Source organism: Lucilia sericata, unplaced genomic scaffold, assembly GCF_015586225.1.
Source record: "Lucilia sericata isolate MDLA Ls3-8-SP2 unplaced genomic scaffold, ASM1558622v1 Contig001540F_arrow, whole genome shotgun sequence".
Classification (NCBI taxonomy): Eukaryota; Metazoa; Arthropoda; class Insecta; order Diptera; family Calliphoridae; genus Lucilia; species Lucilia sericata.
The window spans coordinates 75,608-101,651 of record NW_023995464.1 but is presented as its reverse complement, the minus strand read 5'-3'; the positions used below and the strand labels follow the sequence as shown (position 1 = coordinate 101,651).

General features: G+C 29.3%; 1 protein-coding gene across 1 annotated transcript; it reads left to right on the top strand.

Moving 5' to 3' along the window:
- Window positions 1–425: 425 nt before the first annotated feature.
- Window positions 426–25,395, top strand: LOC119611823 (cAMP-dependent protein kinase catalytic subunit 1). Its single transcript, XM_037967525.1, has 3 exons — window positions 426–567; window positions 1,824–4,359; window positions 20,291–25,395. The coding sequence occupies exon 2, from the start codon at window positions 2,524–2,526 to the stop codon at window positions 3,583–3,585; it is 1,062 nt and encodes a 353-aa protein (XP_037823453.1). The 5' UTR covers window positions 426–567; window positions 1,824–2,523; the 3' UTR covers window positions 3,586–4,359; window positions 20,291–25,395.
- Window positions 25,396–26,044: the final 649 nt, after the last annotated feature.

Here is a 26,044-nt window from a genome sequence, read left to right as displayed (position 1 = left end):
TATACAAAAGCTGCTTGCTATACAAAAACATACATCCCTGCTTTAGACAGGGTTGCATTTTCTTTTATTAGAATGTGTTGTAAAGAAAATTATGATAAATTTTTAGGGGAAATCGAATGAAGGAGAACTTCTTATCGTTTTTCTTTTCAGTTTTCTGTCTGTATTCCGAAGCTTGACATGTCGTAACGGGTTCGCGGATTTTTGTAAAGTGTAATAATTTTTTTTCTCCAACTAATAAAGATACAAGAAAAAAATAAATTTTCAATAGAAAAAGAAAATATAATTAAACTACAATTAATTACAAAACAAATTATTGTATTTAATTTTAAGTTGCAATATATAAGTCGCACATCATTTTTATATATACAAACAACAACTCAGTGAAATCTAATAAAATTTATTAAAAAGTAACAAGTTTAATTTATAACAAAAGTAAAAAAAAAAGGTTCGTACAAATTGGAAGAAACATTTTTGTGCTCTAATTGGATTTAAGTGGAATTTTTCTTCTTATACGAACAGAAAAAAAATCGATTATTCAATAGCAAATGCAAATAAAAATGAAAAAACGTAATACCACATAAAATTTAATGAAAATATTGTTAAAATTTTAGTAATAATAAAAATAAATTTCAATTAGTTTTTGAAAGAAAAAAGAAAATTTTGTGTAGAAAAAAAATCGAGGCTAAATTAGTTGAAAAATGTGTACATAGCGAAAATATAATGAACATAAAAAAATGATAATCATGCACATACACACACATACATACAAACTTCCTTTACGCAGTCATTCGTTTAGAAAAAAATCGTAATAAAACGAGTACGAGAATAAAATGAAAAAAGAACAAGCAACAGCCACAAAAGTAATAAAATAATAAAAAAATATATATTAACTGCTAAATAATACAAACAAGTGTTTGCAAAGAAAATCAAATGATAAAAATATAACAAAATGTAAAAAATTAGTTTTATTACGAAATCTAAACAAAAGCTTTTAAGGGAAAATTTTATTTTTTTTTTACATTTGGCGCAATAATAAAATAACTGTAGTTTATTGATCAGCTGTTTTGTAAAAAAAAGTTAATGTATCAAAATCAATAGAATAAAATAGGGTTCTATAAATTGATTTACGAATAATCGTCATTTTGTAGAAAAGTCGAAGTCGAATTCTAAATAAGTCGAAGAAATAAATAAAGTTGAAAATTTTTGGAAAAGCTGACAATTATAAAAGTCGGATAAAGTCTTATTAAAAAAAGTTTTAAATGTCGTAAAATCTACTTCTCGTAAATTAAAACAGTCGAAAAATTGTCGTTTTTTATGATTATAGTTATTAAATGTTTTTTCTTAGAATTCAAATAAAAAATTTTGTTTATTCATAAAAACTAGTTACATAACATTTTTGTTACATTTTTATAAACTTTAATTATAAATTTAGTAACGATTTCTTTTGTAAAAATATTAAAATTTAACGAAAGTTTTGCATAACAATTTCTGCTACTTTTTTCGTACTTTTTCTCGTCTAACTAGCAACATTGACATCACTTAACTAAGAATGACAAGTGTGTAAAGAAGAAAAAAATGTGTGAGCAAAATTAGTTTGTGTGGAAGTGTGTGTGTATGTAACAAAAAATGTAAACTACAAAAATAAACACTTGTTCATTCTACAACAACAACAAAACAAAAAGAGAAACAAAGATTGACTAATTGGAAACTGCAATTTACTTGACATTTCTGTTTATTGGAATGAAAAAAAAAACAACAACAAAAATAATCAAAGAAAATTATTCATAATCTTATTTCTTTTTTTTTTTCTGTTCTCATTATAGTTAAAATTAAAATTGCAAAATTATAAAACAGTGTTTAAAATAAATTAAATAATAAGCTAAAAAGTGTAAAAAAATTAAAGAAAGAATCTTCCTTAAAAACGAAAAAAAAAAAAACACAATAACATATAACTTATATCCGCCTGAAAATTGCTATAATTTATAATAGTTCTCAAAAGCAGCGTTTGTCCTCCCTACGCTGTTGTCAAAAAAAGAAAAAAGCCAAAAAACTATTAAAAAATCAATAATTTTGCTTCTCGAGGTTTTTTGAAAAATTTCCAAAATTGCGAAACATATTTTAAGCTTTTTAAAAAAGAAAAAAACTCCTCAAACATCTAGTGCAGCGGGCGAGGACAATACAAAGAGCACACAGCAGCAGGAGTCGTCCACACAGCTAGCCAAGCAGCTTGAGCCAAGCAGTCCAGGCGCGTCGTCTAGCAAATCGTCGCCATCGCTGACGGCCAATAAATTGGACTCTGCCACTGCTCGGCCGCAGGCATCGTCCACTTCACCCTCTCAATCATCGTCGTCGTTGCTGCAGCAAAAATCCAGCAAAATAACTCCGCCTACAGGTGCACACTCCGCCTCAACTTCGTCACTTACTAACGCCCAGGCAGCAAACGCCAGCGATAGTTCGGACGCCCCTCAAGTGTCTGCCACAGCAACCTTTCGTCTATCAGCGCTTACCGGTACCATCTCGAAAATGGGTAACAACGCCACGACATCCAACAAGAAGGTTGATGCTGCCGAAACCGTCAAGGAGTTTCTCGAACAGGCCAAAGAAGAATTTGAAGAGAAATGGCGCCGCAATCCCACAAATACCGCCTGTCTCGATGACTTCGAACGCATCAAGACCTTGGGTACGGGCTCTTTTGGTCGCGTCATGATAGTACAACACAAGCCGACAAAAGACTATTACGCCATGAAAATACTCGACAAGCAGAAGGTCGTCAAACTAAAGCAGGTCGAACACACACTCAACGAGAAGCGTATTCTGCAGGCCATACAATTTCCCTTCTTGGTTTCCCTACGCTATCATTTTAAGGACAACTCCAACCTCTACATGGTGCTGGAGTATGTACCCGGCGGTGAGATGTTCTCGCATCTGCGCAAAGTGGGTCGTTTCTCGGAGCCCCACTCGCGCTTCTACGCAGCCCAGATCGTACTCGCCTTTGAGTATTTGCACTATCTCGACTTGATATATCGTGACTTGAAGCCTGAGAATCTGCTTATCGACTCACAGGGCTACCTCAAGGTAACCGATTTTGGTTTTGCCAAACGTGTCAAGGGTCGCACTTGGACTCTTTGCGGCACACCCGAATACCTCGCCCCTGAGATTATTCTCTCGAAGGGCTATAACAAGGCCGTCGATTGGTGGGCCCTCGGTGTACTCGTCTATGAAATGGCCGCTGGCTATCCACCCTTCTTTGCCGATCAACCCATACAGATTTACGAGAAAATCGTATCGGGTAAAGTGCGTTTTCCCTCACACTTTGGCTCTGATCTAAAGGATCTGTTGCGCAACCTGTTGCAAGTGGATCTGACCAAACGCTATGGCAATTTGAAGGCCGGCGTTAACGATATTAAAAATCAGAAATGGTTTGCCTCCACAGATTGGATAGCGATCTTCCAGAAGAAAATTGAGGCACCATTTGTGCCACGGTGTAAAGGACCCGGTGATACCAGTAATTTCGATGATTACGAGGAAGAGGCGCTGCGGATCTCAAGCACCGAAAAGTGCGCCAAAGAGTTTGCTGAATTCTAATTGTATTCTTTTATTTATTATTATTATTATTATTGTTTCTTTACTAAAAAAACAACAAAACAAACCAAAACCAACGTACGTTCGTGCATTCTCATCACACCTGGTTGTTCGCCCCGCTCGTTCGTTCGCTCGCTCGTACGTCCGTCGTCGTCGTAGTTCGTAGTTTTGTGCATTAAAAAAAAAAAATAATAATAAAAATACGCGTTGCGTTCGTTTCATTGTTTCATTAACTATAAAACATAAAACTAAGCAAATAATAACAATTAATTAAAAATTACACCTAAAAACAAGAATTAGTAATAATTAAAAATGTGAAAAATAAACTTAATTATTTTCCGTTCGATCCGTTGGTAAATACAAAATAATAATAAAAATGTTTATAATAAATAAGAGAGACAAGTGTTTTTTTTAAAAAGTGTCGTTTAATTATTTTTTTATTTAAAAACTTTCGGTTCGGTTAACTAAATTCCTAGCATAAAGAATCTAGAACAAATTGAAAACATTAACACTTCCAAACAAATAAAAGAACTTTCACAACCGCCAAACATCAAACTGAATTTCATTATAACTACAACAGCTGGTTAACTCCAGTACTAATACTGGAGGTTTATTAAAGCTGCAGTGGGGATTAATATTATTAAACCCAAAATCTTGGATTAAACTTTTATCATCATTATCATCAACATTAAATTTAGCAGTTAAAGTCAAATTCAACCTCCTCAACGTCATTTATAACAGCCTTCATCAGCATTATCATCAATATATAACTATATGGTGAGTTTTTCCTATTAAATTCTAAATTCTATTTATACACTCCTTTCATTTATTTCATTTGCATGTATATTATTGTTGAACTTTTTAATATAATAATTACCATATTTATGTTTATAATTTGTTGGTGTCTTTGTAATAATTTTGTTGTATTTTTAATCATATTAATGTCATTTGTTTTATAATCCATTAATAGCTATTTGTGTGTTCACTTTTGTTTTATTGTATATTATTTTTGCTACTTTTGACTTTGATTACGCATTTGTAATTTATTGGATTGGTTAAGGGTAATAGCAATTTCGTTTAGTTTTTGTTTATAAGCAACAATATAGATCACTTTTGTGACTTGTTCCTAATATCCTTTAAATTATATCAAATTGTACATAATTTCATTAAACTTGTTTAATCGGTCCAATATCGCATATGTTGGACGACTTTTATCTTAGGAATTGTCTTTAAAGTAAATATTTTTCTGTCTGCAATGTTTTTTTCACCTTTTGCTCTCGTGAGAGCCTCATTTAGACCATTCTAGAGTGACTAAATATTGATTGAATCAAATAACTGACGGAATTTACTTGGAAAATGACAAATAATATGTTCACCTTAAAAATTCACGGTTTATTGTTCGTTATAGAATTCTTTAGTCTTTAGCGTATACAAAATGATAATACGTTTATTTTTTGGATTTTTCAACTTTGACTATGTTTAGAACCTATGACGTCTCTGCATATCTTGCCAGAGCGGATTTAGAATTTTCACACAAAAAGAGATTTATGCATAGAATGAATACATAACATCTCCTAATTCCTTAGTTTTCAAGTTATTTTGCAATATTTTGAACTGCTACTCAAAGTAACCGCTTATACGAAAGTTTCCTCAACACGAGATATGACAATCACGAACATGATCTTGAAAAGATCGATCATATCTCCTAGTATTTCTACTTTTTAGCAATGTCAGAAATCATTTTGTTTGTAACCACTATCATAACAGCCCCATTAAGACCTATGCCTATGCCATTCGTAAAGTAAAGTACCCATGGTAATGGATATACAACAGATCTATAAAGTTCTCGCTGTATATGGAATGTTTTAGTTAGTTCGTCTGTAATATTATATAGTTTTTTTTAGATTGACATGTTAAAAGAACAACTCTAGGTTCAAATGATTTGTCATCAACTTCCACTTTTGATCTTGTCTTATAGACAGCTGATATAAATTTGACAGCAGGTTCACTGTCATAACATATTGAGATGTTTCTAATGTAAATCTTAACAGTCTACTGTTGGGAGATTATTTGTAGACTTCAGGTCATGCAAATATGATCTTTAAAAGATCGATTAAATCTCCTAACAATACCAGCCATCAAAATGTTATGTTACTCGTAATGAATCTATAAAGTTCTTGTTATATATATAGTAGTAGATGTTTTTTTGTCAGTTCGTCTGTAATATTATTATAGGGTTCGTAAAAAATTCCACCAAATTCCTTCTACCTTTTGCAAATAGCTCCGTCCATGCTCAAGCTACGACCAAATTCTTCCTAAAACAACTCTTGTTCAATACTTCTTCTGCCAAAACTTTGCATCGCTCATAAATCTCTTCTAGTTACTGATCAAATTTGATCTATATAAGTTTTTTTGGAATAATATTATTTACTTTTACTGACAGTCTGTGGGGACCTCCCATATGAGATCTTCCGTAAATTTCTGATCGTTTGATCTTGCTCGCTTTTCCTTTTAAACATTTAATTGCTTTTAATTTGTTTACTTTAAATTATTTTAATTTTATTACACATATTATTTATATTTTTTTGTTAAATTTTTTTTTTATTATTTTTACTGAATAAAATCTAATTTAATTAATATAATTTAAGTTTTATTGTTTTATTTTGATTATCTTAATTGACAAGTAACATTAATTTCAATTTCAATTCCAATTAACATGCATTTATAGCTTTTTGATAGAATTGTTTAGTTTTTATTTAAATTAAAATGAAATGTGAAATTTTTAATCTGAATTTTAATAACAAAATGAATTTTGAAAGGGAATTTGAGAAAAACGAATTTCTCTTATAACTTACTCATAGTTAAGGCATAAGCCTAGATTATTAAGGGTCCTAGTGTTACTAGTCTTGTTTTACTGCTTTAAGAAAAGAAATTCTGGCAAAGTTACCGACCAATTAAGACTATTGAAAATAAACCGAAATCTTTTATCTCATTTTTTTCCAAAAAGTTGTTAAAAATATAAACACTTTCATTTATATTTATTTGATTTTTTTGCTCAACCCCTTTAACAACTGGTTTAAAACTTAAATCATATTTTTTTTTCGTTTAGTTTTCAGTTTAACGTTTTTTTTATAAATTTTTTTATTAATGTCTGTTTTTTTTATTTGTTAAACGAAACGCGTTTAGAATTTGTTATTAATTGCCAATTTCATTTGCTTGCTGATTTTTATTTCAATTTTATTATTACTTTATTATTATTTGTTGTTGTTTTTATTGTTATTTTATTTAATTTTTTTGGTTTGTTTTCAATATGTATTTATTTGTCTAAGTTTATTTGAGGGCACTGTTACAAGGTTTTTATTTAGTTTTTTTTTTATAAAATACTTGTTTTCATATTTGTTTGATTTGATAATACAAAAATCAACAAAAATGGTTTAAGTATGACTTAAATAAGTATTAAATATAGACAAATATGAAATTTTGCATTAAGCTATTGAAAGTAATTTTTATGGAGTACAGACACAGGAATTTAAAGGTATTACTTATAATTAAGGCAATGTGTGTTTAGGAAATATGAGTAGTTTAAACTTTAAAACTTGTAGAATTCTTTATCAGAATCAGAAGATGAATGGTTTTCGTTTATGTAATAGTCTTTCTTGTTGTACTAAAGTTAGATTGGTTCCTCGAATGACCCCCCAGAAGAACTGTTTTGCCAGCAAGACGTTAGTTAGTTATTTAGTTAGTTAGTTATTTAGTTAGTTAGATAGTTAGTTAGTTAGTTTAGTAAATTAGTTAGTTAGTTAGTTAGTAATTAGTTAGTTAGTTAGTTAGTAGTTAGTTAGTTAGTTAGTTAGTTCGTTAGTTAGTTAGTTAGTTAGTTAGTTAGTTAGTAGTAAGTTAGTTAGTTAGTTAGTTAGTTAGTTAGTTAGTTAGTAGTTAGTTGTTAGTTAGTTAGTTAGTTAGTTAGTAGTTAGTTAGTTAGTTAGTTAGTAGTTAGTTAGTTAGTTAGTTAGTTAGTTAGTAGTAGTTGTTAGTTAGTTAGTTAGTTAGTTAGTTAGTTAGTTAGTTAGTTAGTTAGTTAGTTAGTTAGTAGTAGTAGTAGTTAGTTAGTAGTTAGTTAGTAGTTAGTTAGTAGTTAGTTAGTTAGTTAGTTAGTTAGTAGTTAGTTAGTTAGTTAGTTAGTTAGGTAGTTAGTAAATTAGTTAGTTAGTTAGTTTTAGTAGTTAGTAGTTAGTTAGTTAGTAGTTAGTTAGTAGTTCGTTAGTTAGTTAGTTAGTTAGTTAGTTAGTTAGTTAGTTAGTTAGTTAGTTAGTTAGTAGTTAGTTAGTTAGTTAGTTAGTTAGTTTAAGTTAGTTAGTTAGGTAGTTAGTTAGTTAGTTAGTAGTTAGTTAGTTAGTTAGTTAGGTAGTTAGTTAGTAGTTAGTTAGTTAGTTAGTAAGTATTAGTAGTAGTTAGTTAGTAGTTAGTTAGTTAGTAGTAGTTAGTTAGTTAGTTAGTAGTTAGTTAGTTAGTTAGTTAGTTAGTTAGTTAGTTAGTTAGTTAGTAGTTAGTTAGTTAGTTAGTTAGTTAGTTAGTTAGTTATTTAGTTAGTTAGTAGTTAGTTAGTTAGTTAGTTAGTAGTTAGTTAGTTAGTTAGTTAGTTAGTTAGTTAGTTAGTTAGTTAGTAGTTAGTTAGTTAGTTTAGTTAGTTAGTTAGTTAGTAGTTGTAGTTAGTTAGTTAGTTAGTTAGTTAGTTAGTTAGTAGTTAGTTAGTTAGTTAGTTAGTAGTTAGTTAGTAGTTAGTAGTTAGTTAGTTAGTAGTTAGTTAGTTAGTTAGTTAGTTAGTTAGTAGTTAGTTAGTTAGTTAGTTAGTTAGTTAGTCGTTAGTTAGTTAGTAGTTAGTTAGTTAGTTAGTTAGTTAGTTAGTTAGTTACTAGTTAGTAGTTAGTTAGTTAGTTAGTAGTTAGTTAGTTAGTTAGTTAGTTAGTTAGTTAGTTAGTTAGTTAGTTAGTTAGTAGTTAGTTAGTTAGTTAGTAGTTAGTTAGTTAGTTAGTTAGTAGTTAGTTAGTTAGTTAGTTAGTTAGTTAGTTAGTTAGTTAGTTAGTTAGTTAGTTAGTAGTTAGTTAGTTAGTTAGTTAGTTAGGTAGTTAGTTAGTTAGTTAGTTAGTTAGTTAGTTAGTTAGTTAGTTAGTAGTTAGTTAGTTAGTTAGTTAGTAGTTAGTAGTTAGTTAGTTAGTTAGTAGTTAGTTAGTAGTAGTTAGTTAGTTAGTTAGTTAGTTAGTTAGTTAGTTAGTTAGTTAGTAGTTAGTTAGTTAGTTAGTTAGTTAGTTAGTTAGTTAGTTAGTTAGTTAGTTAGTAGTTAGTTAGTTAGTAGTTAGTTAGTTAGTTAGTTAGTTAGTTAGTTAGTAGTGTTAGTTAGTTAGTTTAGTTAGTAGTTAGTTAGTTAGTTAGTTAGTAGTTAGTTAGTTAGTTAGTTAGTTAGTTAGTAGTTAGTAGTTAGTTAGTAGTAGTTAGTTAGTTAGTTAGTAGTTAGTTAGTTAGTAGTTAGTTAGTTAGTTATTTTTGTTCTTTCTTTTCTTTTGTTGTTTTTTCTTAGTTGTAGTTTTTCGTTCTTTCTTTAGTGTTAGTTGTCTTTGTTAGTTAGTTTTCTTTTTTCTTTCGTTCTTTGTTTTTTCTTTCGTTTTTTTTGTTGTTTTAGTTAGTTTCGTTAGTTCGTGTTAGTTAGTAGTTATCTTTCTTGTTAGTTAGTTAGTTTCGTCTGTCTAGTTATAGTTCTAGTTAGTTTTCGTTCTTTGTTCTTTCGTTGTTGTGTTATTTAGTAGTTGTTAGTCTTTCTTTTTCGTTAGTTAGTCTTTATGTATCGTTCTTTCTTTGTTGTTGTTCGTTAGTTAGTTAGTTCGTTAGTAGTTCGTTAGTTAGTGTCTAGTTAGTTAGTTCTTTAGTAGTAGTTGTTCGTTAGTATTTGGTGGTTGTAAGTATTTTTTATTGCCATTAATACCTTTAAATATCTGCTTATAAAACGTCATATAATGGACAACTACTCGACCGTCATTATCTCCCTTAAACAACACGTTGGTTTGTGTAATTAAAAATAAACTGAAATTAAAGTTGTCACATTTTATTTACTGTTATGTTTTTAGGGCAAACCTGCTGGGTTTTGTGCGTACATAGTAGTTCTAAACTATTATCAACAACTCGTGTTCACTTTTAAAAGGGTTTTCCTTTAAGAGCAATTAATAAAAATACAATCAATGTCAATTGTTCAAATGTAAGCTGAAAAAAGCTCAGAAAAAAGTAAATAGATAACGGTGGATATAATTTTTAATGAATCGGGCAAGTAAATTGTTTGAATTCCTTGACTTTAGCAACTCTAGGAAACAAGTCTTAGGCTGTTAAATGGCATGTTTGTCTGTCCTTCCATTTAGTTTGACTTCTTCTTTGACGGAATACTGGAATAAGAGCATTATGTTCATCTTTAATGAAATAATGTGATAATTTTTAAAAGTTCTTGAAGTTTTCAATTGTCAAAGTATTACGAAGCCAACTTCAATGCTATTCGAAACATAATCATATTTTGTGGCTTTTAATGGAAAACCTGCTATTTTTATGGATCTGTTATATTTGTGTTTGTAATTGGGCTTCAGTGAACTGTAAACAGTAATTAGTCACACGTTACAGTTACAAGTTAATTTTAGTTTTACGCTACTGAATAATTTTCCTTTTCAAGAAGGAAATTGTTTATGTTTTAATTAATTTTTGCTGTAAATAGGAAAATTATCCATCTAAAAAGTTCCAATAAAAAAGAAGTACTTTTTAAGATAATTTCTATTAAAGTTAAAATTTTCCTTCAAACATGGAACTTTTGAAAAGAATTTATCATTTTTATTTTTTCGCAATTGTTCTTGCCATAGTACTATATGTTGAGAATATATAAATGAAGGATATTTTATTAAAACCATATTGCCCCTATTTAGCCTTTAGTAACAATCATATGTTACTATTTCACTAACCTTGACAGTACATCTATATTTGTTTTCTTTCAATTGTTGTCTCTTTAGTTTAACCTTAAAGTTTGTATTTGGCAAATTCAAAAAAACAAAACCAAAAAAATACTCTAAAGTACCATAAATGATATACACACAAGTACACAGCAGTAGGTAGGGTGTTAAGAAAATCGTTTAAGTAAAAAGTTGACATAATAACTACACGCACTTATACAAACTAAAAACTTAAAACAATAACAACAATATTAGCGTTAACAACAACTAAAACAAAGTGACTGACAGGCAGACAGACAGACAGACAGACAGACAGACAGACAGACAGACAGACAGACAGACAGACATACACACCACTAAACAAAATACTACAATCTTAATTGATTTGTCTCGAGGCTAAATACATAGTTTTTTTAGCCAGTGAGTTGAAATATTTAGAAAGGGTTTTCCATTAAGGGCGGGGCGAAAAGGGAAGTAGAGAAAATAAGTGGGGTTTCTGATTTCCAATTTGAAATCATGAAATTTGATATATTTCATCAGTTCTCTGTTCCTTAGAACGGTTCTTCTGAAAGTTCATATCGCTAAATTATATCTCTATATATCTAATATCATTTCACAATTTACCGATTTCGGAAAAAGTATGTCGTCGATCGTTACAGACTGTTAAAATAATTCGTTATACATTTATTTTATTCGTTCCTGTTAATTCGCAACGCTTACTCAAATGCCTTTATAGTTTCAATGCTATAAGCTAAACCACAGAATTTGGACTAGATCTCTATAAAGAACAAGTTTTCAAGTTAAAGTCTCTGCAATCGGAGAATTTTTGGCTTATCTATGTTCTTTTCCCACATTTCTGCACCAAAAACTCGAATCGAGATAATTTCGGATACCATGTTATGAAGAAACATATTCCAGAGAAAGCTATTTGAATCGATAGAAAAGAACAGTAGTTAGGTGTGTTATGGTGTTATGGATTGTAGCTGATCTTGCAACATTTTGCCGTATCAATTTCGGATTACCTATAATGAAGTGAAACGTTTTCCACAGAAAGCTTTCTAAATCGATCGAAACAAATAGTAGTTGGATGAGTTATGGGTTGGACCATAAAAAGGGAGAGACAAAATTTGCTAACGATAATTTCGAAGCTTATTTTATAGAAAGCTTTTTGAAGCCTTTTTTGCTAATAATATTATAGCTGATCTTGCAACATTTTGCCGTTCGTTGTAATGATACATACTATATTACAACTTTAATACTTGTCTGATGCGTCAAGGTAAAACTTGTTGTAATGATCAAAGTATAACTGGTCTGGATTATGGATTACAAAGCGTTTGAGGCCAAACATTCCCACCATTAATATCTAAATAGTTTTAAACTGATCTTGCAACATTTGTCTTCATTCTAAGCTTTTTTTGAATAGTGCTTGCTTCAAATGACTAAATTTTGTTCGGTACAGTTTAACTGTGATAGTCTGGTCTGAATTTAAACAACTTCTAATGTATGGAACCCTTGTGGCTCCACGAAATACAGAGCATTAGCTTGGCGCCATACATACCAAGCTTTGACATTGATTCATATGTTTGGTTGTGTTTTACATACCAAAGTTTTTAAGTGACAGTTATGATTCGATTAAGGCTTTCAAAATCGATATCTGCGGAATCAATTCAAGAACTTTGCAACTTAAGATCAGCAAAATTGTTTCATAAAAGGCAGAGACACAACACAAAATTTTAAAACTCATAAACATATTTTAAGATATTTGAACCGACATTAATGGAAACCCCTTTTTTACTTCTATATGTTTATATATATGGGGTTTGGGGAGGTTGTGTTTAATGATGGGGCTAGAGCGAAAAAAATACAAAAAAAAACTGAAGAATAAAGTTTTTGGAAAGCTTGAAAAGGGGGCAAAAATTGTAAACGGGTTTATTTATAAGTACATATCTGTGTATCTGTAGACAACAACAATCTGTTATGTTTTCAACTGTTTTCATTTATTTTTTTTTTCGTTTTCAACTGTTTTTATTTTGTTTCCATTCATTCGTTTGTTTTTATCATTTTTGTGGCATACCCTGCCAGCAAATTTGAGTTTAATTTTGGATACATGAACTGAATAGTCACTATAAAGGCTCAATTTTATGTTTCTCAGTGCTAAGTTAAAAAATTTACAAAAACAAAATACAGTACTTTCTAATTTTGATCATAATTTTGTTAAATTTTAGTGCGTTTTAATATACCAAAAGCAAAATTAAATGATAATAAGTAGATAGAATAAAAATTTCAAAAACTAACACTTTTTAATACACTAAGAAGATAGTTTAATGCAGAATCATTCTTGCTCTCAAAATTCAGAAGGAAAAGTGTTTGCACATTTCAGTAAATATATTTATTTCATTGTGATCAGTTGTGTGATATATTGTGAAATTTAGATTTTGTAATAAATTGTGTTAATTTAAAATTTAATATATTTAAAACATAGTTTAATATAAAATAAGCATCAGTGAGGGATTAGTGAGTGCAAAACAGTATAATAAAGGAGAAATAAAAAAAATTATTATAAAGTCGCTTTTATATCATAAAAGAGTATAAAATCATAACACTTTCCAGCTTCTCTATTGTTATGGCAAAACTGGAAATTTACTACATTTACGAAATTTTATGTTATAAAAAAGTGACTTGAAACTGAAACGAAATGGGCACATCAAGTAAGTATTAAACAGGCGGAACAGTTTCTTCCGAACGGGGTCACTTTTCATTCACTCAGATTATATCAAATTAGATTGTTTTAAACATTAAGCTGTAACGTTATGGTTACAATTTGGATAGAAATTGTTGGCAGGGTAAGAATGTATAGAAAGTATCTGTGTGTGTTTCTATTTGCCTGTGTATTTATTTGTATGATTTTTCATGGTTTTAGTGGAATTGTAAATACAGACATTTAATCGATTTTAGGTTCCTTTTGTGGTATTTACGTTTAGGTTTTATATATTTACCAAATAGATTTCTTAACATTTTTAAGTATTTTATTTTTGTTTTGTTCAATTCGTTTTGTAATTTATGTTTATTTTTGCTATTTTAGTCAAAAATTTTCAATTTAAATTTCCATATACAACATTTTTTGCACAATTAAACAAATATGTTAAAAACTTAAAAACAATGTTTAAATTTTGAAAATTTTTTGTACATGTACGCTATGTTACAGACATTTAGCTGGTTCCGCCCCTTTAAGCAAATGTCTAACTGTCACTATAGCTGCCCGTCCGTAAGTCCGTCCGTCCCCAAGATTTTAATATTCATATTTACACGTTTAGCCAAAACATTTAAAACAACCGAAAAACCAACAAAATTTTATGGGAAAAGAATGTCATTGTGTGTAGGTCATATAAAATTAAACATTTTATATGAATATTTGTTGTGTTTTTGTGGCCGTTGTTTTTTTTTTCTTTATTATTTTTTATTTGAATAATAAAAATGCGTGGGTTTTTTTCCAACAATATTATGTGTGTTTTTTTTTTTGCGCTTGTATATATTTTTTTTTCTCTGTCTGCAAATACTTAAGAAAATTTATAATAATTTATATTAATTTTGTTTTTTTTATTCGCATGTTATATTTTATTTTTTAGAAAATGTGTAATAAATAATAAAGGATTTGAAATTTTTGGCATAAAATAAAAAAAAAAAAAAATAGTAAATTTATTTGTTTTTCTTAATTTTTAGTTCAAAAAACTTTGAAAAGTTAATTTTAATTGAATTTTGATTAATGAAAATTTTAATAACGAGAAACTTAATGTGTTGGATATTTGAAGAATAACATTTCTTGACAATGTATTGACAATTTTCTAAAACTTTTATATAATTTAGAACCACTTGTTAAGAAACATTTGTACAAAATTCACCCACAGTTGTTGGGTGATTTGTGCCCGTAATCCTACCTTTGTATGTATGTGTCCACTTAGATTACGTGCCATCAAAATAACATGCTCATTCTTAGAAGGGTTCACTTCCTATTAAGGTTGTCCAATATAATCTGCATTAGTAGTTCTAGTAACGTCTCATTCTAAGTGTCTCTCATTCTAAGTGATTCTTATATAGATTTGCATTAGTTAAGTTAACTTATTCTAGTTCCCTTCCTTTTAAAGCAAATACTGCCGCTCTTTCGTTGCTGATTATTCCCTAGTGGCCTAGTTCCCATATGTGCCGCAAACGTTATTTCTTAGATTCTAATCTTATCATTTTATTTGCCTTTTGACTATCGGTAAATACTTATGTTAAACTCTGTTGGCGCCATATTTATTCTAATCCAGTTCAAACATTTCGTCATTGCAAACTTCTCAAGGGTCTTTCAGGAAAAACGACTCTTTTAGCTAAAGACATTTATCAAGTAGGAGTGAAGTTGGCTTCGCAATTCTTTTACAGTTTAAAAATTCTGGTGAGATACACGCTTTAAGAACGTTAGAAATTAATTAGTTTCGCCGCAAAGTCCTGGTAACTTTCTCTCCATTAAACGGTTCAACGAGAACAATATGCGATTTAAGATCTTCAGACTTTTTATGGCCGATTTCCGCCACAAGCCATTGAAGCCTAAATCTAATGCGAATATTCGACAGATTTGTGTGCTTGAGTCATATCAGTCTGAAATAAACATTTCAAGAACGTTTGTAAATGATTCAATTTACGATTTAACCCCTTTCAAACTTCTCTTTATAGTGCAGACCAGGCATGAAAAACTGCAATAGTCTTGACTATAGACTAGAATAGACTATAGACTAAACTATAGACTAAACTATACACTAGACTATAGACTAGACTGTAGACTGTAGACTAGACTAGACTATAGACTAGACTATAGACTAGACTATAGACTAGACTATAGACTAGACTATAGACTAGACTATAGACTAGGGTATAGACTAGGCTATAGACTAGACTATAGACTAGGCTATAGACTAGACTATAGACTAGGCTATAGACTAGACTTTTGGTTAGTCTATACACTAGACTATACACTAGACTATAGACTAGACTAGACTATAGACTAGACTATAGACTAGACTATAGACTAGACTATAGACTAGACTATAGACTAGACTATAGACTAGACTATAGACTAGACTATAGACTAGACTATAGACTAGACTATAGACTAGACTATAGACTAGACTATAGACTAGACTATAGACTAGACTATAGACTAGACTATAGACTAGACTATAGACTAGACTATAGACTAGACTATAGACTAGACTATAGACTAGACTATAGACTAGACTATAGACTAGACTATAGACTAGACTATAGACTAGACTATAGACTAGACTATAGACTAGACTATAGACTAGACTATAGACTAGACTATAGACTAGACTATAGACTAGACTATAGACTAGACTATAGACTAGACTATAGACTAGACTATAGACTAGACTATAGACTAGACTATAGACTAGACTATAGACTAGACTATAGACTAGACTATAGACTAGACTAGACTAGACTTAGACTAGACTAGACTATAGACTAGACTATAGACTAGACTATAGACTAGACTAGACTATAGACTAGACTATAGACTAGACTATAGACTAGACTATAGACTAGACTATAGACTAGACTAGACTATAGACTAGACTATAGACTAGACTATAGACTAGACTATAGACTAGACTATAGACTAGACTATAGACTAGACTATAGACTAGACTATAGACTAGACTATAGACTAGACTATAGACTAGACTATAGACTAGACTATAGACTAGACTATAGACTAGACTATAGACTAGACTATAGACTAGACTGTAGACTAGACTATAGACTAGACTATAGACTAGACTATAGACTAGACTATAGACTAGACTATAGACTAGACTATATAGACTATAGACTAGACTATAGACTAGACTATAGACTAGACTATAGACTAGACTATAGACTAGACTATAGACTAGACTATAGACTAGACTATAGACTAGACTATAGACTAGACTATAGACTAGACTAGACTATAGACTAGACTATAGACTAGACTAGACTATAGACTAGACTATAGACTAGAAATTAGACTAGACTATAGACTAGACTATAGACTAGACTATAGACTAGACTATAGACTAGACTATAGACTAGACTAGACTAGACTATAGACTAGACTATAGACTAGACTATAGACTAGACTATAGACTAGACTATAGACTAGACTATAGACTAGACTATAGACTAGACTATAGACTAGACTATAGAATTTCTGATTGTTCTTGTTCCTAGCTTATAGCCATCTGTGTAGCGTTGAATCACAGAAAGCATCTGATTCCGAGTTCTGATCCAACTTCTATCGGTGCTATACATTTAGCTCTACAACTATCCGGGCAGGCATGAAGTAAGAAATATATTTCCCTGAAAAAGAAATCATTGTCTAATTTATCTAAATTGTTGCCAACAAATTCCTGAACTTATTATTTTCCACTCATTAAAGGTGAAGGTTGCATACAATTTGTTTCTAAAATTTCCCCAAAAATAATCTATAATTTTTTAAAATATAAGTTTTAAAAATAACTCATACTTTTTTTCAATTTCTACACACACACATAAACATAATATTTGCAAATAAATTTAAATAAATTTTAGACAGTCTTTTAATTTTGTATCAATATTTAATGTTTTGGTTTCTATACCCCTTAAGCCCCCACACATGATTTGGCAGATGTGTTAAAACACTCAACATTTTTTTTTCTGTTGGCTTTTACATTTTTGTATAAGTATTTTTAAATTTGTCGTAGACAATTAAATATATTTATTTTATTTCTTTTTTTTTCAACAACTTCTGCTACAAATTGTCATTAAAATATTTTCTCAACATTTTTGAAAACAGCTTGTTCATATAAAGTATAAACATTTACAAAAAAAAAAAAAATGAAATTATGTAATTGTGTTTATTTTTATCTTAAAAAAAATTTTAATGTAAATTGTTTAACCCCTTAAAAGTAAATTAATTTTTTTTTTGGCAAGAAATCTTATAAAACTTTTTGATAAAATTATTTGTTTATTTATTTGCAATTAAAACGAAATTATTTAGTTCCTATTTGTATATATTTTACTTAAAAGCTTTATTAACATTGCTTTCTGTCGGTGTATATTTTATTTATGTTTTATTTTAAGTTTGTTTTTTATATCCCTGTAAAAATACATTATATTATTTATTATATTATTATTAAAATTGTTTTGGTCTGCTTACTAAGTATAATAAATATTATTAATAACTTCCGTTTTAAAAGTTCACTTCTATCGTGGCACGTTATGAGTTAATAATTTATTAACGTATAATAGTTATAATTTTTGGTGTTTAATGGAAATTATTTTATTATTGCTTTTTAAATTGGTAAAATGAAATTAGTTTTTATTGTTTTAAATCGTGAAATATTAAAAAGATAAATTGATAAATTATATTTTAATTAAATGTGATTGGAGATTTGAAAACTTTGTCATAAATCTCGCTTGTTAGAAATTTCCCGGACTAGTGACAGCTATGTGAATGAAAATATTTATTCCAGGGCGAAACTAAAACCTAGTTGTTTAGAAAATTTGATTAACAAGATCGTTTCATCTTCATTTAATGCTCCCCGTTAAGCATTAGAAAGATATTAAATCAAGGGCATAAGAACATTCGGTCAAATGAAGTTGAAAACAAAAAGTAAATGATCAATGAATGGAAACACAAGTGTCTTCTATTATCACTTGCAGAACCTTTCAATTTTTCTGGTTCTCGATTTGACACAGAGAAAGACCTTAACATACTTGGCCCTGAATAGCAGCTTATTAATATTTCATATTTACGGGAACAGTGTGACTGGAGTCATGTTACATCATAAGTTGTTAAGATAAAGAAGTATCGGTACCTAGAGTGACACACTCTGCAAGGTAGTAGATTATGAAATGAGGAACAAGAATCCTTTAGAATCGGGACTGACAAAGATAAATCTAATATAATTTGTTGGAATTACCGGTAGCTTCTTTTGGAAAGGATTGACAAGATCGTCTAATTTAGAGTAGATCATTTTGAGAGTGAAATTAATCTCTGTTGTACTCTCTAAATTGCAAAACTAAATAACTTCTTAACGAAAAAACTTCCGATCATGATATAGACTATCAGTCTGAAATTGTTTAAATGAAGAAAATCGGTACAACATCTTCTATGTGCCTCATTTTACAAACTACAATATAAGAATCTAATCTAGTTTGTTAGAAGTATCGGTTGTTTCCTCGGGCATCAATGGATTCCCAAGATCGGGATAATTTTAAGGTTATTACAACTAGACAAATAACTCTCCATGATCCCGATAAATAGCGAGCTTTCGATGTGATCTAACCTAAATAACTTCCGAGGAAAGCTCCATAAGATCATGCTATGCGATATAAGCCTGAACTACACAGATCATTAAAGTCTTCTGAGAAAAGCGCTCATAAGAAAACATGTTAGGCGCTATATATAAGTCTGAAATTGTTAACGTAAAGAATAATCGATACAACACCTTCAATGTTATTGCCCCAGATAGAAAATTGTTAATACAATAATGTTTTGGAATCAGAAATGTCAAAGATATAATCTATTTTATTAGAACAACCGGATATTTCCCCGGGGATCAAAGAATTCTCAAGATCGGTATCATTTTAAGGTTATTACTATGGGTCACATGACTTGTCATGATCTCGCTAAATAGCGAGGTTTTCATGCGATCTAACCTAAATAAATTCTGAGAATATCGTCCAAGAGATCATGATACATTTTGTGGAGAAGCTAAAACACTTTGTAAAAGTAATGATTAGCAAACTTTTAAAAGATCAAGTTTAGCAACTGTTTAATGACTCTAGATTGATGGTGTCCATAAAGAGAACGCATTCAATTTAAGAGTAGTATGAATAGATTATTGTTCGTACTCTAACCAGGTCAATTTTGATCTACATAATGATGAAAAGTAATTATGTTAGAGTTGCATAGAACATAAACAGTTTAAGGGCACGAAAATACTGGGCATAAGTCCAGTATTGTCTTATCTTCAAGACAAAAGCTGACAATCTCAAAACTGACACTCTAATAGACCAAAAACTAGCCAGTATTAGCCAATATTACCCATTGATGGCACTGACATTTTTGCAAAGAATCAAGACGGCAATCTGAAATTTAAAACATATTCGGTTTCTCAGATATTAAGGACACTTGCCCAAAGTAAATTTGAATTGAAGTTAACTCTTTAAGGTATTTCCCCTATTACGCTTAACCCTTAAAGTATGCACTTTATTATTTTGTAAATAACGCCTTATGGTATACTTTAATTAAATTTTTATTATTTACTTATATTAAACTAATCCCCAAAGTATGCTTTACTTTATTATTTTTAAATTAATTTGCTAAAAATTTTATTTACTACTAATTTATAAATATTATTTTATATAATTAATGGCCTTTATGTGTTAAATTTGCCTGTGAAGTGTTTTAATTTGGTGTTTGTGATAATTAATTAACATTTTTTTTTCGTTTAATTTTGTGAGTGTCTTTAACAAAACTAACATTTTTAATTAATAAAACATTGACAATTAATCATCATCATTAACAACAACGAAGAGGACATTTGATAGTTAACACCCTCAAATGAAACTTAAAAAAAAGGATATAAATTATAATTTTCTTTGTGTTTTTTCTCTCTCTCTCTCTCTTTTCTGCTCTTCTTTTGCAGTAAACACCAAAGCAATATTATAACAAACAACAACAACAACAAAGAAAAAATAAAGGTTTTTTGATACTTTGCTAAAAAAAAAACAAACAAACAAAAACATAATAACGGCAATATTAAGGGACCGTCCGCTCTTAGAGGAAATAACACAAACAACAAACAAGCAAATAATTGTAAAAATAAAATAACTAACTAGCAGAGAAGAGAACCAAAACAACAACAACAACAACACACCAGCAACAGAGAACAACTTTAAAAATTACAATTGATTTGAAGGATCGTGTGCGGATTATACGGGTTTAAACATATTTAGCGAATTAATAATAAATAATATGTAATAAAATAATAATAAAAAAACAACAAACATCATCCTTTAAAAAAAAAATAATAATATTATACGACATGTTTTTGTTTTTAGTTATTTTTTTTTATATAAGAACAATTAACATTAGATTTTTTTTGTTTTTCTTACATATTTTGTTTATTATACTATAAATTTTGTAGCATAATTCTTTAAATTTAATATTAATGATAAAGCTAAAGATAATAATAAAACCTACAAGAGAAAATTAATTAATTAATTATATAATTTAAAGAGATCGGTGGAAAAAAACACACACAAAAACAAATTAATCTTAAAAGAGAAAAAAATAAATTTTATTGCTATTTATATATAGATTTATATATATTTAGTAAATTACTACATACACACACACCACTATACTACTATTTATTTGTTTATGTATATTTAATATTATTAAAAAAAAATAAAACTTTGAAATAAAAAAAAAAACCAACAACACATAGACATTTGTTTATAAAATAGTATGAGAAATGAAAAAAAAAACAACTAATCACAAGACTATTCAGGTGTAAAATATATATATATAAAGAGTACATATATAGAGAGAACAAAAAAAAAGAGAAAACTCAAAAATACATCCAAATAAAGAGAAAACTTAATAAACGTAATGTAAAGTAACGCTTTATTTTAAATATACTTACAAAACCTATTATATATATATATGTATAAAACAACAACAACAACAACTGATTATAATTGATGATGTTTACTCCTGTCTCAAAGGGGGGGTCTTATAATTCGACCCTAACTCCTAACTCCTTGTTTGTTTAAGGAAAAATTTACCAAAAAAAAAGCTTTTGTTTTTGTTTGTGTTCAAGAAAATCCTTTATTTTTATTTAGAAAACTAAACAAATTTCAGTTACTTTCTTATTAGACTCTTAATTTACTGTTAACTAAACAGTAAATTTAATAAAAAAAAATTCTAAAATTAAAGCAAATAATTAAGTACATTTAGTGAAAAAAAACAAGAAAAATTACTTTTAATTAAGTAAAATAATAAATATTTTTAAATAAACAAAAGCGTTACCAAAATCATTTCTAAAAAAAAAACATAAGAAAAAAAAAAAAAACAAATTGCTTTAAAAAAAACAAAACTTTTTCGGTGTCACGTGTTAGTAAAACAAAAAATAAAACTAAAACAAACTACAAATAGAATAATACCAAAAAAAAAAACAATAAAAAATCAACAATTATAAAGGAAAATCAATACTAAAACTTACACAAAAACAACAAGGAAAGAAAACAAAACTTGGTAAACTTAAAACATTAAAACGCCAACAGGATAAACACAGTGGTAAAACAGTTATATGACACACATTTAAAGCCTAAAAGCTTAACTAATAAAAAGGACACTTACTAAGGTTTAACAAGGTTAAATTAATTATAATATGTTGAACACACACACACACACAGTTAACTGTAAAGAGAGACCTTTAAAAAAATTTCTCTTAATTTAGCAATTTGCTAATTAAGCGCCTTAGCTGGTATGAGCTATAAATTATATTTGGCCCAAATCTTATCTTTAAAATAGACTCTTGAATAAAAAACAGCAATAAGATTAGTTAAGTGTATATTTTCTTAAGAACTATTTGCAAAAATTAGCACAAAAAAAAAACACCACAACTGATAACTAAGAACAGCTGTGGGCAGTTATACATTTCCAAAGAATTCAAAACTAACTCAACAAAAACCTCTCAAAAATAATCAAAAATATCAATAATTTCCTGATCAAGACGCTACAAAGCTGCTAAAAAGAGTTTAATAAGCCAAACAAGTAAAATTTCTAAGATGAGCTTTTAGGAAAGGATTGAAATTGTCTCATTGAGGCCAAGCCAAAAAAATATCTTAAAAAGGTGCTTTAATCTACCTTCTCAAGCCCAGCTTTTCTTTGTTCCAACTAGTGATAACTCAGAAAAGACAAACTATCTAAAAGTAAAATCATAACCCAGGTCAATAGGAAAAAGTCTTTAAAAAAAACTACCAAAGAAAGAGAAAGTTGGAATGAAATCCATACGATACCCTAAAGGAGGTTAATTGATCGCTTTTGTTATAGCAAATTGACACCGGATTCTCCAAATTGACATCGGATTCTCCATTACCTACGTAAAACAAAAACCACACATGAATTGGAAATGTTATTAGAGGTCTATGTCCAACAGTTTTCTATTCAAAAGCAGCAGCAGTAACAATATCTGATTGATTTGATATTTGAAGAACTAACTCAGTTATCAAGGAAGGTGTAGGTCCAACAATTCAGTTTGCATTTCGAAAGCAGCAGCATTACCAAGATCTGATAGATTTGATGTTTGAGGAACTAACTCAGTTATCAAAGAAGGTGTAGGTCTAACGATCCAGTTTGCTATTCAAAAGCAGCAGCAATAACAAGATCTGATTGATTTGATGTTTGTAGAAACAAGTCTAATTTTCCAAAGACTAACATCTTAATGCCACTATTTGACTCGCTATATACTATATACGATCGATCGATTGATTGATACGAAGCAACTTTTGGCTACTTCCCTTATCTCTTAAAGGTTTCGGAAACCATTATAATATTATAACGCAATAGAATTAAAAGAAAAGCAAAATAAGAATGACCAATAAAGTCTTCTTTAAAAAAAATGTTCAGTTTCTTGTTGCTATTTACTTCGCTATTGACTAAAGATCAGATCTAGACAATCTGCTTAATTTGAGATAATGATGACTCCAAGAGCCAAATGTAAGCAAAAACATTTATAATTTGATCTTGAATTGAAAATTAAAGCAAGTGCGAAGGACCAATTCAGCCTTGTTGCAAGAGAGGCGCAATTGCTTGTTGCCTTAAACTTCGCAATTGAATAGGTTCCAAAGATCTGATTAGTATAATGTAGCTTCTTAGGAAGAAGCTTAGCTTCTTCGTTGGAGTTAAAAGGAAAAGAAACCAAAAGGAAATCTGTCAAATTAATAAACTATACTTGAATTGAAAATGAAAGCAAGTGCGAAGGACCAATTCAGTCTCTTTTTTCAAAAGATGTACAGTTTTTTATACTATTTGCTTCAGTACTAAGTTGAGTTTAAAGTTCTGATTAATTTCATCAAAAGGCTAAAGGAAATGCAGAATTGAAAAAAGCAAGTGAGAAGGACCAATTCAGTCTACTTTTTAAAAGAAGCACAGTTTTTCAATGCTATTTGCTTCGCAATCGATTACAGTCCTTATATCCGATTGTTTGATGGACTAATTCATTCTCCTTTTCAGAAGAAGAACAGTTTCTTGTTGCTATTTGCCTTATAATAGACTAGAGTCCAATGATATGATAGATTAGTTAAAACATTTTGCGCCATTGTCTTTAAAACACCAAAGAGATCAAAGAATCCGACTTCAAACTATAGTTTCATATACAAAGAACTGGCTGAGCAGTTGGTGTCTGTAATTATAAACTATTCAGTGAACGATTCAAAGACAAAATTATTCAAAGGTCGTTTTAAAATACTCCGAGTAATACAGCTACCATTTGTCCTGATTGGTAAGTCATGAACTAGAGTTTCAATTGCTGGAAATCAGTAACATAAACAGACTAATCTGGCAGCTTTTCCCACTTTAAACTAAACTAGTTTCAGACACAAAGAACTGTCTTGTGAATGATCCAGATATAAAATCTTTTAAGGGAATTTTTTACGGCTCAATTTGTTATTCATCTTCAAAGGGTTAGAGTTGGTCGTGGGTTTGAAGTCAGGCAACAAGGACAAGAGCTGTGAGTCTTCCAATTCATTTGAACTAAACGGCCTGAATTCCCAAGAAAGCTTTTTTCAATGACAGCATATAGGCTGTGGTATATGCTTATAGGAAATATACTTAATACCAGGCCAATACAAAGTTAAGCCACACAATTCGCCTCCGTTTCAAAAGGTAACGCTGAGGCTTAGTAAAGTGTGGAGAAAGGTAATGTTACCGAAAGTTTCTCTAAGGATGCATATATATAGGAGAATCACGTAATACACTCATGCATTACATCAGACAAAACTGCTTTCCTGCTTAAATTATATTAGGAGCACATGATACATTTCAGTTTAGACATCCTGGTCCTATATGTTACAGAGAAATATCAAATTATTGCATGGGACTACTAAACGGATCATTTACTGTAAATAAGTTGCTCTTTAGCACTTGTTAAAGAATGATCACATTGAACATTTGCTTGAAAATGCTCTGGAACTAAACTGTGGTTTCGGCTACTGTCCCAGTACAAGTATTAATGTACCCATAAAAGTTTGGGTGTCAGAATGTTTGAGTAAAACTTTCAAAGGAGAGGAAGAACATCAGTAATTTGCTAAATTTCGGAAGTATTAACACCTTTTAAGATAGAGAGAAGTGTTATTAGTGAAATACTTTTACTAGTGTGATTTGTGTTTAAATTAAAGTTTACATTAATTAACAGCTCTGGCCACATTAGTCTCACTTATTGTGTGTTAACTGTGTTTTTTCATATTATAGTTTACAACAAATTTATAATGCCAGTAATAAACAAAAAACGAACGTCTTTAACCCCTCTACACCCCAAGAAAGCCCTTAAGCAAAAGCTTTCCCACACTACTACGAACGACTACACTACATGCTAACGTCAAGGATAACAAGAAAAAGGACAGAAAGAAAACAAAAACATAATAAATAACATACACATGCCAAACAACACAAGAGTTAGTCTCTTGAATAAGAAAAAGTAACGGTAACCTAAAAACAAGAGAACAAAATAGAGCGTAACTAATAGAAAGAGAGCAAGGAAAACAGGAAAAGGAATAGAATTTTATATTAAAACTAAAAGAAAAGAACGAAAGGCAATTAGAAGGAAGTAAACCAAGAAATAAAGAAACAAGAAAACACAAACAATTTGTAACTAAAATAAGTTTTTTTTAGAATAAATGTATGTTATACTACAACAACATTAAGAAAATATACTAATATTTAAAAAGGAAAAAAAAAACAAACAGAAATAAATAAAAAAAAGAAAACAAAAAAAAAACAAGATTTAAGAAAGTAAAAAGCTTGTGTGTGTGTAAGTTTAAGGACAAAATTAAAAACTAAAATTATGACATAAAATTTGAAAAGTGAAAAAAATTTAATTTTGGCTTCAAAATATGAAAAAAAGAAAATAGTTTATAAAGTTAAACATAATCATACAATTTATAAAACTAACCCCAAACACTTGCAAAACATATTTTTTTTTAATTTTTAAACATTTTTTTTTTAACAATTTGTTTAAATAGTTAAGGGAAGTTTTAAAAAAAAACTATTAAGTTAAATTAAATTTTTAATATTTTTGTTAATTTATTATTGCTTTTTTCTTTTAAGGAATTTTTATTTATTAAAAATTCCTTATTTCTTTCTTAATTTAACAAAAAAAAAAAATGTTTATTTA